Raw genomic sequence first — 18,261 nt, 5'->3', positions numbered from 1 at the left:
AACAGAAAATTAAATGGGAATGTAAATAAATTGGGGAATTAATACAATACAGACAAATAAATACCGAAGAAAATTAAAGTAATTGTCAATTTATGTCCTGTTTTATACATTAATTGATGGATACGTTTATTTTCATTTTTTTTTTTACATTTAAGGGTTTATTTATTTATTGAATGATTTATTTCTTTATATGATTTTTCCAGTTTGGGTCTTCCATAACACCACCAGGCATAATTAAATGAAAATATGCTGCAGTCAGATCCGTTTTCCTGAATCTAAACAACATACACTACTTTATTGTCTTTATTTAAAAAAGAAATTAATCTAAATGTGATTATTTTGAATGTGGTCATTGCAACCTGCCGGGCTTTTATTTTGTAGGCTCACAGGAAGTAGTGCCTCCATGTCATCCCGTGCAGCTTGACGTCATACAGGGAGCGAATGAGCGTCTCCAGCGTCAGGTTCGGGCTCCAGGTTGCCCTAGCAACTGCCAGGATGGACCAATCAGAGGGAGGCAGGCCGGTCCGGACCCCCGCTCTCCTGCTCCATCCGCGACACCACCTCCGCCGGAGCAGGGAGGCGGAGAGAGGGCGGCCGGAGACCCGTCGGTTCTTCCTGCCCTGTCCGGAGTCCGGAACCCGAAGTGGACCGTACCGTCTGTGGAGGGTTTTACCGCGCGGTGCGTCCTGTGCGGCGCAGTAGCCCCCGTCCGGTGACAGTTGTCGGTGTGGGGGTCCAGGGTGGACACTTGTGGCTCCTCCGGACCGTCGCGGATCCTGGAGGGACTTTGGCCGTCGCGGATTTATTCCTGCGGACTTGGCGCGCCTCTCTGCCCCGTCCCCTCGCTCCGGACCGGGGCGGTAGAGGAGGAGAGGGGGTCTGGTCCGGAGCCTCCATGCCGCCGAGTGTCACCTCATGATGGGACACGGCAGCTGCCGGCCGCCCCGAGGATGAGCCACAGAAGCAGCCCGGCCAGGGCGTACGACTTCCTGCTCAAGTTCCTGCTGGTGGGGGACAGCGACGTGGGCAAGGGGGAGATCCTGGCGAGCCTGCAGGACGGAGCCAGCGAGTCCCCGTACGGGTACAACATGGGTGAGTGACCGGCGGGCTGGAGGGGGTGTGTGGGGGGTCGGGGGGGGGCACTTATCTCTGGTAGACCCTCCTGTCAGCGGGGCTCCAGCTGCGGGTCAGACCGGGGGACGGCTCCGTTACCGGGGAGCTGTGGTGATTAACACCCGCTCATCACGCACCGGTTTAAGTCTGACCCCCCCAGACCCGAGTAGGACCCCCCCTCAGGTACCAGACTGTGGTACTTGTACTTCCCTTAGATTTCCATTTTCTGCTACTGCAGAGTACTGCAGTACTTTTACTACAAGAAACAGAGCACTGCAGTACTTTTACTACATGAAACAGAGCACTGCAGTACTTTTACTACAAGAAACAGAGCATTGCAGTACTTTTACTACATGAAACAGAGCACTGCAGTACTTTTACTACAAGAAACAGAGCATTGCAGTACTTTTACTACATGAAACAGAGCACTGCAGTACTTTTACTACAAGAAACAGAGCACTGCAGTACTTTTACTACAAGAAACAGAGCATTGCAGTACTTTTACTACATGAAACAGAGCACTGCAGTACTTTTACTACAAGAAACAGAGCACTGCAGTACTTTTACTACATGAAACAGAGCACTGCAGTACTTTTACTACATGAAACAGAGCACTGCAGTACTTTTACTACAAGAAACAGAGCACTGCAGTACTTTTACTACATGAAACAGAGCACTGCAGTACTTTTACTACAAGAAACAGAGCATTGCAGTACTTTTACTACATGAAACAGAGCACTGCAGTACTTTTACTACAAGAAACAGAGCACTGCAGTACTTTTACTACATGAAACAGAGCACTGCAGTACTTTTACTACATGAGGCTGAGAGTACTTGTGTACTTTCACCACTAATACTTCCAGTTAGCGTAGCTACAGCAGGCTTGTGAGGAGATCTGGAGGAGATCTGGAGGAGATCTGGGGGAGATCTGGAGGAGATCTGGGGGAGATCTGGAGGAGATCTGGGGGAGATCTGGGGGAGATCTGGCGTTTGAACCCTGAGCTGATCATAAAGGAGTTTTAACTGTAGCTGTGATCTGATGTGAATCTGATTTAGTGTCTCATGTTCTACATGTTTTATTCCTCTGACTGCTCTCTGTTTCAGACCCCCCCCCCCCCCCCCCATGTGAACTCTTATTTGACCATAAATAAACAATGAATAATAATAAATCAAAGAATAATATGTGACTGTCAGTATTTAGTTTCCTGCCAGATGTTGGAGCGAATGTTCAGATTCTTCTTCCTGGATTTTCCTCCAGCGTTTTAAGAGTCTTCATCGTGTTTCTGTGAGATGAATCAGACAAACAAGAGCTTCAGTTTCTGTTTCCACCAGACTTTGTTTGTTTTTAAGCAGATTTAGTGAATCAGGTCACAACATGCAGCCCAAGTCATTTCACCATATTTCACCATATATCACCATTCTGCTCTCATGTCTTTGTCTTCTTCAATATCTGTGTGTGTGTGTGTGTGTGTGTGTGTGTGTGTGTGTGTGCTCTGTATTAATACTGGCTGGCAGGCAGCTGCACATGACTCAGCCTCCCTCTGCAGGAGGGCGTCCAGGACGAGTCGACGCTCTTCACTCACTCTGCTCTCAGATGATGATGTAACTCTAACTCGCGGCCATGTTGGAGGTCTGCGTGCAGCGGCCGGCGGCGGTGACTTCACCGGCTCGGCCGCGGAGTTACGCAGGAAGGACTTTTAGTCTTCCTCACTTTGACACATGAGACCATCAGAAGTGTCTGATGTCCTCCGTGTTTCAGCGGTGGAGCTCTTTTCACGACGTTATCTTCACCCCCTGGAGAATTAGCTCCACTTTCTGTTTATATCCTCGAATCACTGAATTCATATTCCTGTCAGAGTGGATGGAAACAAGCAGAGTTTCTGGAAATTTGTGCAAAATTTGCACTTGACTAGCGACCTTCCAACAGCACACTAAGCTAACATAACACTGGTGAGGCTAAGCTAACAACTAATCAGCTTTAACTAACAGGACACAAAGCTAATGTAGCATTAGCAGGGCTAAGCTAACAACTCATGAACACCTTCCAACAGCACACCAAGCTAACATAGCACTAGTGAGGCTAAGCTAAGGACTGGTTGGTATCAGCTAACAGCACACTAAGCTAATGTAGCATTAGCAGGGCTAAGCTAACATAACACTAGTGAGGCTAAGCTAAGGACTGGTTGGTATCAGCTAACAGCACACTAAGCTAATGTAGCATTAGCAGGGCTAAGCTAACATAGCACTAGTGAGGCTAAGCTAACAACTCATGAACACCTTCCAACAGCACACTAAGCTAACATAACACTAGTGAGGCTAAGCTAACAACTAATCAGCTTTAACTAACAGGACACAAAGCTAATGTAGCATTAGCAGGGCTAAGCTAACAACTCATGAACACCTTCCAACAGCACACCAAGCTAACATAGCACTAGTGAGGCTAAGCTAAGGACTGGTTGGTATCAGCTAACAGCACACTAAGGTAACATAGCACTAGTGAGGCTAAGCTAAGGACTGGTTGGTGTCAGCTAACAGCACACTAAGCTAATGTAGCATTAGCTGCTGCCACGTGTGTCCATCTGCTGTAACGAGATAAAATCAGCCAATAATCTCCAAGCTAATGTCAGTGGAGCTCTAGTTTTTATCCATGTTTTGGAGGGGACTCCCTGGGGGGATGTGAGATGCTTGTTGGGCTGTGATGGAAGTCCTCAACCAGCCAGAGACAACACGGTTTCCCCACATCAGGCCTCGGCTGATGGGAAGGCAGCGTGCTGAGGCCCCGATGTCTGCTGTTTCTGGGTCATCTCCCCTAATAGGAGGCACGATGGCAGGCGGAGACGTGGCTGTGGCCGGCCGCCTGGATCGTTGTGGTGAAAATGCGGGACGACCGCAGGCTCCCGCGGCCCAGGATCAACGCCGTGGAGGCCGCAGGCGTCCCGGCGGGGGCTTCGCTCCTCAGCCAAGTCCAGAGAAGAGCTGCTGTTCCGGGCAGCGGTGGGAGGACGGTGCCAAAGCCACACGGGGAAGCCTTGATTAGGGCTCGTAAAAACACACCGACGCAAGCTCGCAAAAATGCACACAAATACCCTCACAGTTTCTTTTCTATATTTTATGAGCTGTTGATAATTAATCACAAATGAAACACATGAGGAAAAGCCAAATGTTTGTTTACAGTGTGTTTTAATGCGCTGGCGTAACATCTTTCTGGATGTTGTGTAACTTCACAAAAACATTTTCATTCTCTCCACTGACCTCCAGTAAACAGCCAAATCCCTGAGAGACCAGCCTGAGGGAGTGTGTGTGTGTGTGTGTGTGTGTGTGTGTGTGTGTGTGAGAGAGTGTGTGTGTGTGTGTGTGTGTGTGTGTGAGAGAGTGTGTGTGTGTGTGTGTGTGTGTGTGTGTGTGTGTGTGTGTGTGTGTGTGTGTGTGTGTGAGTGTGTGTGAGTGTGTGTGTGTGTGTGTGTGTGTGTGTGTGTGTGTGTGAGTGTGTGTGAGTGTGTGTGTGTGTGTGTGTGTGTGTGTGTGTGTGTGTGAGTGTGTGTGAGTGTGTGTGTGTGTGTGTGTGTGTGTGTGTGTGTGTGTGTGTGAGTGTGTGTGAGTGTGTGTGTGTGTGTGTGTGTGTGTGTGTGTGTGTGTGTGTGTGCAGTATAATGATGCAGAGAGCGAGAGGACTGGAGTCACTATAATACAGAGATGTGATTTCAAACAGAGGCCTGAAAGTGTCTGTGTGACATCAGCTAACAACAGAGCTAATGAGCTAATGTGAGGATCATTAACACTCTATCTGATATTGCTAGGCTAACGTGACATTATTGAGGCTAAGCTAGCAGCTAACCGGACTCAAAGCTATTGTATTAGCTAACATGGCACAAAGCTAATGTAAAACTAGCAGTGCTAAGCTAACAACTCTTGAACATCAGCCAGCAGGACACAGAGCTGATGTAACTTAAGTGATGCTAAGCTAACGGCTAATCTACATCAGCTAACATGACACAAAGGTTACTGCCACGTGCTCGCCGATACTTCTGAAGCTCTTCTCACCATGTGGGAGCGTCGGGCTGATTAAAGGAGAGAGTGAAGACAGGAAGCCAGTTGGAGACCTGATGTGAGGAAAGGTATCTGAGGAAGAGGAACAGATGGAGGAAGAGGAACAGATGGAGGAAGAGGAGCAGATGGAGGAAGAGGAGGACAGAGTGACAGGAGCCCTGGTGTTGGGATAATGAAACATAGAAGGTTATTTCAGGTCAAGCAGGAGGCCCGAACACAAGAGCTGATTCGCTGCCAAACAACAATCAGGAACTGAACGCTGCTGATCCCCCCATCACCACCACCATGACCCCCGCCAGCTTGAACACGCCCCCCAACACCAGCACCAACGTGACCCCCCAGCTGCACTACTGACTGTCTGCATCTGACTGGATGGGCTCCATATTATAATCACTGAGATGCTAATGCTAATGCTAATTCAGGTGTTTTCCTTTAAAATAGCTAACGCCGTTAGCATCATCAGTACAGGATGAATCAGAATCAACACACACGCGCACACACTCACACACACACACACTCACACACACACACACACACACACACACACACACACACACTACAGTCTGACAGTTTGACAGTTTGACTGTTTAGACGTCTGTCAGAGAAACTCTGCTCCTCTTATGTAACTTCATTTTCCCAAGATGCTTCATGTATGATGCATGCCAGAGTGTGTGTGTGTGTGTGTGTGTAGGTTGTGTGTTGTTTTCCTCCTGGAATAACTCTCACATTACATCACATCTTCTTCCTCGTCTCCTCGCTCTAATACGTCCCTGAGCTTCTTCTTCTTCTCTCCTCTGTTTTATGGTTGTGTTTTATTCCCAGAGCACGTTAGCGGTTAGCTCACAGCTAACTAGATCACTAAAGACCAGATATAGTGGTGCCACTTTGTGTTGACCAGTTTGGTTGAAATAGCTGCTAAAGGTGAACTGGTTTTACTGGTTTTACTGGTTTTACTGGACACAAGGGTGACTGAAGCATCATTTGTGTTACTGTAACTTCTCTTAGTTCTCTTCTGCACAACAACAGCATTTACATAACATATGTATCAGTGTGTGTGTGTGTGTGTGTGTGTGTGCAGCCATTGTTGAAGCATCACAGTGGAGAGCTGTTACTGGTAGACGGCTCCTGATAATTACTGTTATAAAAGAGACGAGCAGCAGCTCGTGTGACAGCAGCCTGATATTAGGAGCTAATCACGTGTGTGTGTGTGTGAGTGTGTGTGAGTGTGTGTGTGTGTGTGTGTGTGTGTGTGAGTGTGTGTGTGAGTGTGTGTGTGTGTGTGTGTGTGTGTGTGTGAGTGTGTGTGTGAGTGTGTGTGTGTGTGTGTGTGTGTGTGTGTGTGTGTTAGTGTGTGTGTGTGTGTGTGTGTGTTAGTGTGAAGCCGGCGGGTGTTTGGTACAAATCTCTGTAACTCTGAAATAAATCCGTGGGCGTCTCGGTTGGATGAGACTTTTCTTTAATCCGTGGGGATGGAGGCGGAGAGGTTGCTGGTTCTAATCCCTCCTCAAAAGTGACACTCTGGGGGCAGTGACTCTCTATCGCCCCCCAGGTATAAAATGGTATTACACTAATGAATGGGCTGGGGCTAGCTAATTAGCATGCTAGCTTCGGTAGATATCATTGATTTTTAAAATGTTTTAATCTAAAAGGATTAGTAAATCTTACTCACTGCATCTTTGAGAACTCCAAAGTCACAACAACACAAACAGACCGTTATATCGTTCTCCTCAAACACACCAGACTGCATTCACAAAAACAGGGATTTTACCTCACAGGTGTGTTACTCAGATATTGTGCTGGATCTGAACTGGCTCTGGAAAGGATCCCTACAGAGAGAGACCTGGAAGATCCTTTTGGTTTAACTTCAAACAGCCGTTATATCGCTCTCTGCACACACACCAGACTACATTCACTAAAACAGGGATTTTACCGCCTAGAGCACAAGTGATGCTGCTCTGCTGCTGCCTCCATCAGTTAGTGTGTTTGTGTTGTTGTGTGTTACACAATTTTTTTACTGGATCTGAACAAACCCTTTAAAACACCAAAGTCACACAAACACACTGACTGATGGAGGCAGCAGCAGAGCAGCAGCTCCTGTGTCCTGTTCTCTAAAATCCCTGTTTTAGTGAATGTAGTCTGGTGTGTGTGCTGTTTGTGGTTAAACCAAAAGGATCTTCCAGGTCTCTCTCTGTAGGGATCCTTTCCATGATGCTGTCACACTGTTATCTGGTCTGGTGTGACCAGGTATGATGGCTAACATTAGCTAATGTGGGTTTTTCAGTGACTTTCTTACTCTTCCCTGCCCATACTGCTGTTGTACTCAGGTAACAGGTAAACCTTTCCAGCATCACTGTATTTACTGTGAGCAGGAGACTCATGAGTTTGTTCTTTGTGTGTTTCAGGGATCGACTATAAGACGACCACCATCCTCCAGGACGGGAGGAGAGTGAAGCTGCAGCTCTGGTACTGTCCACACACACGCACACACACACACACACACACACTTCATACCTTCTGAATAAAACTTGTGTTGTTCACCTCCTGAGTGAAACCCGGCGGTCGTCTGTTTCCCCTCGCCGTGTTTCTGTCAGGTCATGTGACCCTCAGCAGAAAGGCTGATTGTGTAGAAGGAGGGCAGAGCAAACAGGAAGCATGTGAGGCTGTTTGACTTGATAAAGAGCTGTTTCAGGTGACGCAGCCGCTGGCAGACATGTTGGCAGCAGCTGCCACTGTCTCTCAACTTCAGGGTGTTTTTCTCCTGTTTTCTCAACAAGATTTCTCCCCAAAAACAATGGAGGAGAACAGAGTTTAGTTTATGCAGCTCACACCTTTAAAAAGATAAGGGACCATTTATGGTTTTTGAGTTAAAGGATAATGCCAGCATTTTAAAATCTTTTTGCTTAACCACAAACATCTGTTATATTGCTCTCTTCAATCCCACCAGACTCCACTGATAAAAACAGTAATTTAAGCACAGGAATTGCTGCTCACTGCTGCCTCAATCAGTTAGTTTGCTTGTTTTACTGTGTGACTTAAGTGTTTTATAAGATAAGATAAAATCCAACACATTACCTGTGGAACACACAACAACACAGACACACTGACTGATGGAGGCAGCAGCAGAGCAGCAGCTCCTGTGTGCTGTTCTCTAAAATCCCTGTTTTAGTGAATGTAGTCTGGTGTGTGTGCTGTTTGTGGTTAAACCAAAAGGATCTTCCAGGTCTCTCTCTGTAGGGATCCTTTCCATGATGCTGTCACACACTCAGAACAAGACATAACATGCTATCAGAGAGCTTTAGCGGTTCTGGGAGGTGGATTTTGTTGCCTTTGGACAGAGCCAGGCTAGCTCCTGTTTTCAGTCTTTATGCTAAGCTAAGCTAACAGCTTCTGGCTGCAGCTTCATATTTGACGCACAGACATGAGACTGGAATCAATCTGAACATGTGACTGTCAGAGGGGAAGAGAATATTTACTGTTTGTCCATGTCAACCACCATCAGTTTACGTGTACGCTACATTTAGAATATTTTCACTGCTTAACCTTGCTGCAGACAACCCTCTCTGGTGGGGAGCTGAAGCTGTTGTATCCATCTGTGCGCTCTCTTCAAAGCCACCAGACTCCATTGACAAAAACAGGAATTTTACCTCACAAAACACTGAGGAGTTGCTGGTCTTCTGCTGACTTAGTCGGTTAGTTTGTTTGTGTTATTGTGTGAATTTGTTGTTTTTAAATGGTTTGTTTAGTTCCAAACTAACTTGCTAAAACACAGAAGTCACAGCAACTCAACCAGCAACTCCTGTTTATGTGAGGTAAAATCCCTGTTTTTGTCAATGGAGTCTGGTGGCTTTGAGAGAGAGCAAAGACATAGAGAATGGCTTCAGTTCCCCTTCAGAAACTGCTGTCTGATGACAATGTAAAGCAGAGAAAATATTCTAAATGTAGCATACACCTCATACAACCACACCTCAGATAATCCAAACTGTCCCTTTAAATCAGCTCAATCTGCAGAAACGTGGAAATACAGATGAAGACTCACACGTGTTGTCGTGTGGCAGCATCTGACAAATAAAGAGACCATTAATGTACCAGCAGACTCACGTTACATGTTTTAAAACCTCCACACACTCAGAGAAGAAAGATGAAGGTGGGATTATAGTGCACTTAAAGCACACACACACACACACACACACACACACACACACACACACACACACACTCCCAGCCCTCAGAGGTATTTTTGGAACGCTTTTGCTTTTAGCCAAGTCAATATTAAATTATTAATCTGAAACTTTGTTTGATGTTTAAGCGGATGAGACGCTTTAGCTCTTTAGTGTGTGTGTGTGTGTGTGTGTGTGTGTGTGTGTGTGTGCCTCTCCTCTGGCTACACACACACTTTGAACACCATCACAACACACACACCCCTCCTGTCCCTCTGTGCTCTGGCTCTTGTAAATAACTCATAGTTTGGTCCTGCTGGTGTCACCAGATGGAGTCTCTCAGTGTCACTTCCTGATGAGGCGGATCAGGTTTTGTTGGACCACCTGACGATCCGGCTGGCAGCCGCCTGCGATCCGGTCCCGGTCGGCGGCGGCAGCAGGCCGGCAGCCAGCCAGCGACCGCACGAGCCAACCTAAACACGGCTGTGGTATTCAGCTCTGCTGTGGGGAAGCACACAAACACAGTCCATGTTCCCAAACAGGAACGAGAGGATCACACCAGGGAAGTCATCTGATACTCAGTTCAGGAGCACAGGGGACTAAACGGTGATATATGTGGAGCCAGTGGAGCCAAAGATCAGTTACACATCAAGAACAACGGCCTCTTAAAGGCAGTTCTGGTGTTTTTAACTCATTAAGACCTATGGGCCCGCCAGTGGGCCGAGTGTGCAAGCGCTCTTTGGATTACCGTAGTTCACTCACAATTTGTGCCATCGGAAAAATAACAACAGTTTCTGAAAGATGAGACATTGGGCTTTACAGCCAATATGGTGTCATTACGGTAATTCCACTCCCGCCTCTCCCGGAAACCCGCGAAACAAACATTTCTTTCCCAAACATTTCATTTCTTTTCAAGACAGTAAAAACGATTTTTTTGTTGTTGTTGTTGTTTATTGCACTGAATTTCTCTATTTAGGAAAATATGTGTAAAAAAACAAAACAAAAAAAAAACAATTTTCATTTTTTTTGTGGTTTACTGCCCTTTTTGGCGATTTATTTAATTAGAAAAGGCATGAATCTATACATATTATTAAAATTTAGGATGTAAGGGTTGTATTGATGTATAGTAAGTTAAAATACTCCAAAAAATGGGACTATAGTACAGTACAGTAAATGTAAAAACAAAAAATGCTCTGGCGGACTGATGGTAGGTCATAAAGGGTTAACCCTCTCTGTCCTCATCCTGGTGTGTGAGTGACTGGTAGGTAGTAAAAGTGTTGGAACTGGTCCAGTAGATCACCTCAGCCAGCAGACACCAAACGGGCTGCAATGGCTGCAACGTGATCCTTTGGGACAACTGCACCTGATCACAGTAGGTCCACTAAAAGAGCTTGTTTGATCCACTGACAGGCTCAGAGTGTTATTCTAAGTGTGTGACAGCATCATGGAAAGGATCCCTACAGAGAGAGACCTGGAAGATCCTTTTGGTTTAACCACAAACAGCACACACACCAGACTACATTCACTAAAACAGGGATTTTAGAGAACAGGACTCAGGGCTTTGAGTGACTGTTTTAAAGAGTTAGTTGGGATCTTTACTAACATCTGAAAACTATAAAACACAAACTATCAGATTGTACATCAGCAGCTCCTGTGTCCTGTGAGGTCTAATCACTGTATTCTTCAGTTTGGCTGCTACTGCTCAAGGGTTTCTTTACATGGTGAAGATACTCCAGTAAGTTTCCTTAGAGGGAAATAAAAAGTTAACAGACTAAATGTGTGTCCTGATTTAAAATGCCAGCATCTGTGTGAAGTAGCTTGACCTTTGACCCTGACAGTTTATTCTCTTATTTCAGGGACACGTCAGGTCAGGGACGATTCTGCACCATTTTCAGATCCTACTCCAGAGGAGCACAGGTGACTCTCTCACAGCCCACACTCAGTGGAAATGTAGTTTTAAATGTTTTAAAGCCTCCTGGCAGGTGTTCACCAGGCCTGTCACAGACACAACCTCACCTGTCGTAACCACGCAGCTTCAGTCCGCTAACGGTACGGTGGGTTTGCTTCCTGGATGTTGGATAGTTGGTTGCTGAGCTGTGCTAATACTGTTAGCTACATGCTACATGCTACATGGTACTGCTGATGATGGTGATGATGATGGTGATGGTGATGGTGATGAAGGTGATGGTGATGATGGTGATGATGGTGGTGATGATGATGGTGATGAAGGTGATGGTGATGATGGTGATGATGGTGGTGATGATGATGGTGATGAAGGTGATGGTGATGATGGTGATGATGGTGGTGATGATGATGGTGATGATGATGGTGGCGATGGTGATGATGATGGTGATGATGATGGTGGCGATGGTGATGATGATGATGGTGATGGTGATGGTGATGGTGATGATGATGATGATGGTGATGATGATGGTGATGATGATGGTGGCGATGGTGATGATGATGGTGGCGATGGTGATGATGATGGTGATGATGGTGATGATGATGGTGATGATGATGATGATGGTGATGATGATGGTGGCGATGGCGATGGTGATGATGATGGTGATGATGGTGATGATGATGGTGATGATGATGATGATGGCGATGATGGTGATGATGATGGTGGCGATGGTGATGATGATGATGATGGTGGTGATGATGGTGATGAAGGTGATGGTGATGATGATGATGATGATGATGGTGATGGTGATGGTGATGATGGTGATGAAGGTGATGATGATGATGGTGATGGTGATGGTGATGGTGATGATGGTGATGATGGTGATGGTGATGATGATGATGGTGATGATGATGATGGTGATGGTGATGATGATGATGATGGTGATGGTGATGGTGATGATGGTGATGATGGTGATGATGATGATGGTGATGATGGTGATGAAGGTGATGATGATGGTGCTGATGGTGCTGATGGTGATGATGATGATGATGATGATGATGGTGATGGTGATGATGGTGATGATGATGATGATGATGATGATGATGGTGATGGTGATGATGGTGATGATGATGATGGTGATGATGGTGATGATGGTGATGATGATGATGATGATGGTGATGATGATGGTGCTGATGGTGATGATGGTGATGATGATGATGATGATGATGATGATGATGATGGTGATGATGATGGTGATGGTGATGATGATGGTGATGATGGTGATGATGATGATGATGATGGTGATGGTGATGGTGATGATGGTGATGATGATGGTGATGATGATGATGATGGTGATGATGGTGATGATGGTGCTGATGGTGCTGATGGTGATGATGATGATGATGATGGTGATGATGATGGTGATGATGGTGATGATGATGATGATGATGGTGATGATAATGATGATGGTGATGATGATGGTGATGATAATGATGGTGATGGTGATGATGGTGATGATGATGATGATGGTGATGGTGATGATAATGATGGTGATGAAGATGATGATGATGGTGATGATAATGATGATGGTGATGGTGATGATGATGATGATGGTGATGATGATGGTGATGATGATGATGATGACGATGATGATGAAGGTGGTTGCTCGGACACAGTCATGCTGAGCTGTAGTTATTGTTCCTCGGGGCTGTGATCAGTCGTTGAGACATTGTAAAGGTGTTCCTGGTGCGACAGGCGCTCTGCGTTCACTCCGTGTTGCCGTGGTGACCTCCGACGGCGTGTGAAGAAATCCATCCCCCACCTCGGGCCTCCTCGCTGTGTTCCCACAGGAGACAGAGAGAAAACACTTCTCACTGAATGAAGTTGCGTTGTTGTCATCACTCATCGGGCTTTTAGTGGCCACAGAGGAGGCGTCACCATGGCAACAGTGACACCGTCGCCACGGCGAGGCTCAGAGCTGATCATGAATCTTTGGCGTGTGTGTGTGTGTGTGTGTGTGTGAGTGAATTGATAATAACCTCCACTCCATGTTTTTACATTCATTCGTTCTGTTTGACCAACAGTCTGAAAGAGTCTGCAGCTAATTCTTACTGCAGAAGATGAACTGATGAACTCTGTTTATAGTCAGTTCATGTTTGTGTCTCCTCAGGGAGTCATTCTGGTGTATGACATCACCAACCGCTGGTCGTTTGACGGGATCGACAGGTGGATCAAAGAGATAGACGAGGTCAGTGACGGATCAATCAATCAATCAATCAGTCGATCGGTCTCTAAATGATCCACATCCTGTCCACACATACGTGGATGTTTTTCCCTTCTGTGTGAACAGAGACAACCAGACAGAGAAGAACGTTTTGGGCATCGTGAGCTTATTTTATTGAACTAAAATGACCCAAAACATTAATTTTTAACAGACTTGAAACTGCAGGACTCTGAAGTGAACCACAAACAGCACACACACCAGACTACATTCACTAAAACAGGGATTTTAGAGAACAGGACACAGGACTTTGTGTGACTTTATGTGACTTTGTGTGACTGTTTTTATGTGTTAGCTGGGATGTGAACTAACCCTTTAAAACACCAAAGTCACCCAATAACACAAACAAACTAACCCATCGTGGCAGCAGCAGACCAGCAGCTCCTGTGTTCTGTGATGTAAAATTACTGTTTTTATGAATGGAGTCTGGTGGCTCTGCAGTTGAAAAGGCGTTTCAGTTTCAGCGACCTAAAACGCTCTTTGTGTGTGGACGAGACGAAAATGTTTGATGGAAAACTTTGAGTGCTTCTGTGTTTCATCGTCACACCTGCAGTGGTATTACGCTGCGCTCAGCATGTTGTTTACCACTCAGATGTTACTGAACAGACGATCTCTGATGAGTCAGCTGTGTTCACAACAACAACAACAACAACCCACACAACTCTGCACACAATGGTGCTCTGAAACAGGCACACAGCACCCAGCCATCGGTGACTGTACCAGGGTCCTACCAGGAATTCATCGATTTTATCAGCCCACTTGTCTAAACACAGATGTAGAAGAAGGCAGCAGAGTGTTTGTGAAGATAGATGGTTTTATTGAATTAAAACTGTAGTAAAACTTCAGCAACACGATCATTTCAACTTTTAATTGCTTTCTTCACAGTAGAGCTTCATGTAGCTTCATTGGTCCTCACATCCAAACACACAAACACTCAAAACTCAGACACTTTAGTTTGAGTCGCTGTCGTCTGTGTTCAGATGTGATCTCCAACTCTCTGCCCCAGAAAGGCTGAGTTCTGCTTCCTGTTTACCCAGCATGCCCCGGGGGTGCCCAAGATCCTCGTGGGGAACCGTCTCCACCTGGCCTACAAGCGTCAGGTGACCACGGAGCAGGCGCAGGTGTACGCGGAGAAGCTGGGCGTCACCTTCTTCGAGGTGAGCCCGCTGTGTAACTTCAACATCACTGAGTCGTTCACCGAGCTGGCTCGTATCGTCCTGATGAGACACGGCATGGAGCGACTGTGGAGGCCCAACAAAGGTACTCAGACCCTCACCTGCAGTAAAAGTACCGATACCACAGTGTAGAAATACTCTGTTACAAGTAAAAGTAAGTATTTACACTTTAACCACAAACAGCCGTTCTATCGCTCTCTGCACACACACCAGACTCCATTCACTAAAACAGGGATTTTAGAGAACAGGACACAGGAGGTGATGGTTTGGAGTTAAAATTACCATATTGTCAATGGAGTCTGGTGTGTTTTAGGAGAGCGATACAAAAAGGATCTTAGAGCTCAATCTCTGTAGGGATCCTCTCCATAACATCCATTTTGTTTAACCACAAACATCCGTTAGATCACTCTCTTCAAAGTCACCAGACTCCCTTCACAAAAAGAGTCATTTTACCTCAGAGGACACCACAGTTGCTTAACAATGGTCCAAACAGAAAGAGAAAAGGCTCCCTCTCACCTCCTCAGGTAAACTAATGCTCCTCAGTGCTCCTCTGCTGCCCTCTGCTGGTCCCCTGAACACAACACACCTCAACAAATATTCAGCTATTAAAGACAAAAAGAAAACAATTTAACACTAAGTCGTCTCTCCTCCCCTCTTTCTCCATCCCTCCCTCCCTCCCTCCCTCCCTCTCTCTCTCTGTCTCTCCCGCTCTTCCTTTCCTGCCTCCCACATCTCTATTCCTCTCCCCCTCCCTCTCTCCCTTCCTCTTCTCCTGCCCCTCCCTCTCTTCCCTCCCTTAACTCTCACTCTCCCTCACCCCTTCTGTCCCCCCCCTCCCCCCAGTCTTGTCTCTCCAGGACCTGTGCTGTCGCTCCATCGTCTCCTGCACTCCGGTCCACCTGGTGGATAAACTCCCCCTCCCGTTGGCTCTGAAGTCCCACCTGAAGTCCTTCTCGATGGCCAACGGCCTCAACGCCCGCATGATGCACGGACGCTCTTACTCCGTCACCGCCAACGCCGCCGCCAGCGCCCACCACGGCGCCGCCAAGAGGACGGGGGGGGTGTTACTGAAAAAACCCAGACTGATCAGGCCGCCTCCTCTCAGCCCGTCTGCACAGAGCTGCAGGAACAGCTGTAAGATTTCCTAACAGACAGGACGAGTCAGTGAACGCACCGCCGCCTCTTTTCATCATAGGAACGAATCAGGAAATGAACTGAGACTTGAGACACACAGGGTAGCTTTGATGTCTTTAACCCTGGGCTCTGGATCTACATATTCTGGTGTCTACATGACAAAAAGTGTTGGAACTGGTCCCGTAGTTCTCCTCAGCCGGCAGCCGAGACACCGCTGTTGCATCACTCTTCAAACACACCAGACTCCATTGACAAAAACAGTTATTTTGCCTCAACAAGAACACAGGAGCTGCTGGTCTAGTTGTTGTGACTTCGGTGTTTTAACACATTAGTTTGGATCGAAACAATTTGTTTAAAACACCAAAGTCACACAACAACACAAACACACTAACTGATGGAGGCAGCAGCAGAGCAGCAGCTCCTGTGTCCTGTTCTCTAAAATCCCTGTTTTAGTGAATGTAGTCTGGTGTGTGTGCTGTTTGTGGTTAAACCAAAAGGATCTTCCAGGTCTCTCTCTGTAGGGATCCTTTCCATGATGCTGTCACACACTTAGAATAACACTCTGAGCCTGTCAGTGGATCAAACAAGCACCAGGATACAAACAGGTTGGACCCAGAGTTAAAAACACCTGAGTTCTCCTTTAAAAGTGGCTGTTTGGTGACGTGATGAATTTCTGTTCGATGTGTTTTCCTGTTTCATGTGGAAACAGCAGAGGAAGTGACATCATGTCCACGTGAAAGCAGGACGACTTCTTTCTGCAGCCGCCATTTTTAAAACCAGCGTCCAGAGCATTCGAGCCGCCGCTGGAACGAATGACACAAAAACAAATATGAGACAAAAGATGTAATATTTTGAAAAGAAGAAATGAGAAAAAGTCACGATGTTTTGAGAAATAAAAACAAAGTAAGAACTTTTACATACTGTACATATATATGTCAATATTCTGACTTTTTCTGGTATTATTGAGACTTTAATTTTGAAATCTTATGACTTAATTGTTCAAAAATGGTGAATTTTCTCAAAATTTTACAATTTCTAAAATAAACCACAAAGTAAGAATAATTCTTAAGTCTTCAAAATATTTCAGCTTTAATGTTGAAACAACTTGAAAATGACATCTTTAGGTTTAAATATTTAAAGTTCTCTCTCAAGATGTTACAACATCAAATATCAAGATTTTATTCTGAAATGATTTACTCTTAACTTTAAGCTGAAACATTGAGGCTTTTCTTTAAAACCTTTTTTCTTATATAAATATTTTACAACTTGTTAAAATGACAATTTAATGTTGAAAATGTATTTTTAGATGTTCTGTAAATCTTCTCTTCTTTTTTATTTGGACTTTTTTAACACTGTATTTTTCTTTGACTGTATTATTTGAAGCGCCTGCAGGACTGATGAGGTTTTTACTGACGTGTAACAGCAGGTGAATTTTCCTTTGACGGCTTTTTATCGTGGTGCAGCTTTGTTTCCACACATCACACATCTTTGGACTTTGTGTTTTAGCAGGAGAAGCGATGACCTTCCTCCTCTCGTGCTGCAGACTCTCTCACAGCTGCACTTTGTGTACAATATTTGTACGGACTGTAAATACGATGACGGAGAACCTGTTTGGTTTGTGTCTGTTTCATACGACAGCCAATCAGTTTGACCATCGCAGGTAAAAAACAGGAACAATAAAAACAGAGGAGGATCAGATTTACAGCAGAACTTCTGATTCCTGAGATTAAAGAATAAACTGAATATTCTCTGAGATTAAAATCCTAAATTTACAAGAAAAAACGTGAAGTTTTGAAGGTGTTGTGATGAAGCCCCCCCCCCCCCCCCCCCCACAGGGCTCTGCTGTGTTACCTGTGCTGGTCCTGGTGTAAAGTGATGTTCTCTCTCTCCTGTGTGACACCAAAGACTCACCTGCTGCTCTACAGACAGGTGTGTTTTCACTGTTATCATGTTGAATCACCTGCACCTTTACAATAAACTGTACCCCCCCACCCTGTGGAGGCTTCTCATTGGCCTCAGTGTGCAGGTGTTCAGAGGAGAGACGCTCCAGCTCAGTCACTTCCTGTACCTGTGTCAGGTAGACAGGTAGATAGACAGACAGACAGGCAGATAGAAATACTTTATTGATCCCAGAGGGGAGATTCTGGTGCTACAGCAGCAAAAGTGAGTAAAAGTGAATAAAAGTGACCTCCACCATGAACACAACAATCAATAAGCAGATAAATTGATAAAAAGATCAAAACCAAAGTCGCTCGCTCCAGTCCAGCGACAGGTGGTATGGTGTTTGTTAGCCGCCATCTTGGAGGAGGAGGAGGAGGAAGAAGAAGAAGAAGAAGCGTATTTACCGCTCGTGGCCGTATAAGACCTTCTTATAACATGTTTTTTATAATATATACATGTTGTTGCTGCCAGTTTGACAACAGAAAAGGCGGTTTAAGGATTTTGTGGACT

At 45.6% G+C, this 18,261-nt stretch overlaps 1 protein-coding gene across 1 annotated transcript; it reads left to right on the top strand.

The window, feature by feature from the left end:
- The first annotated feature begins 950 nt into the window (after positions 1-950).
- Positions 951-16,214, top strand: rab40b (RAB40B, member RAS oncogene family). The gene is made up of 6 exons (XM_070851324.1): positions 951-1,092; positions 7,563-7,623; positions 11,174-11,234; positions 13,391-13,468; positions 14,539-14,761; positions 15,520-16,214. The coding sequence occupies exons 1-6, from the start codon at positions 951-953 to the stop codon at positions 15,822-15,824; spliced, it is 870 nt and encodes a 289-aa protein (XP_070707425.1). The 3' UTR covers positions 15,825-16,214.
- Positions 16,215-18,261: the final 2,047 nt, after the last annotated feature.

The sequence above is a fragment of the Pempheris klunzingeri genome, chromosome 20 (genome assembly GCF_042242105.1).
Source record: "Pempheris klunzingeri isolate RE-2024b chromosome 20, fPemKlu1.hap1, whole genome shotgun sequence".
NCBI classification, from domain to species: Eukaryota; Metazoa; Chordata; class Actinopteri; order Acropomatiformes; family Pempheridae; genus Pempheris; species Pempheris klunzingeri.
The sequence above is the reverse complement of the archived record's forward strand: the minus strand, read 5'-3'. Positions and strand labels throughout refer to the sequence as shown.

Bases quoted from the DNA above. Each gene is read 5' to 3' on its own strand.
- rab40b (XM_070851324.1), top strand. From the start codon at position 951: ATGAGCCACAGAAGCAGCCCGGCCAGGGCGTACGACTTCCTGCTCAAG. The intron at 1,093-7,562 runs GTGAGTGACCGG...TGTGTGTTTCAG, and splicing joins CCCGTACGGGTACAACATGG to GGATCGACTATAAGACGACC. The intron at 7,624-11,173 runs GTACTGTCCACA...CTCTTATTTCAG, and splicing joins AGAGTGAAGCTGCAGCTCTG to GGACACGTCAGGTCAGGGAC.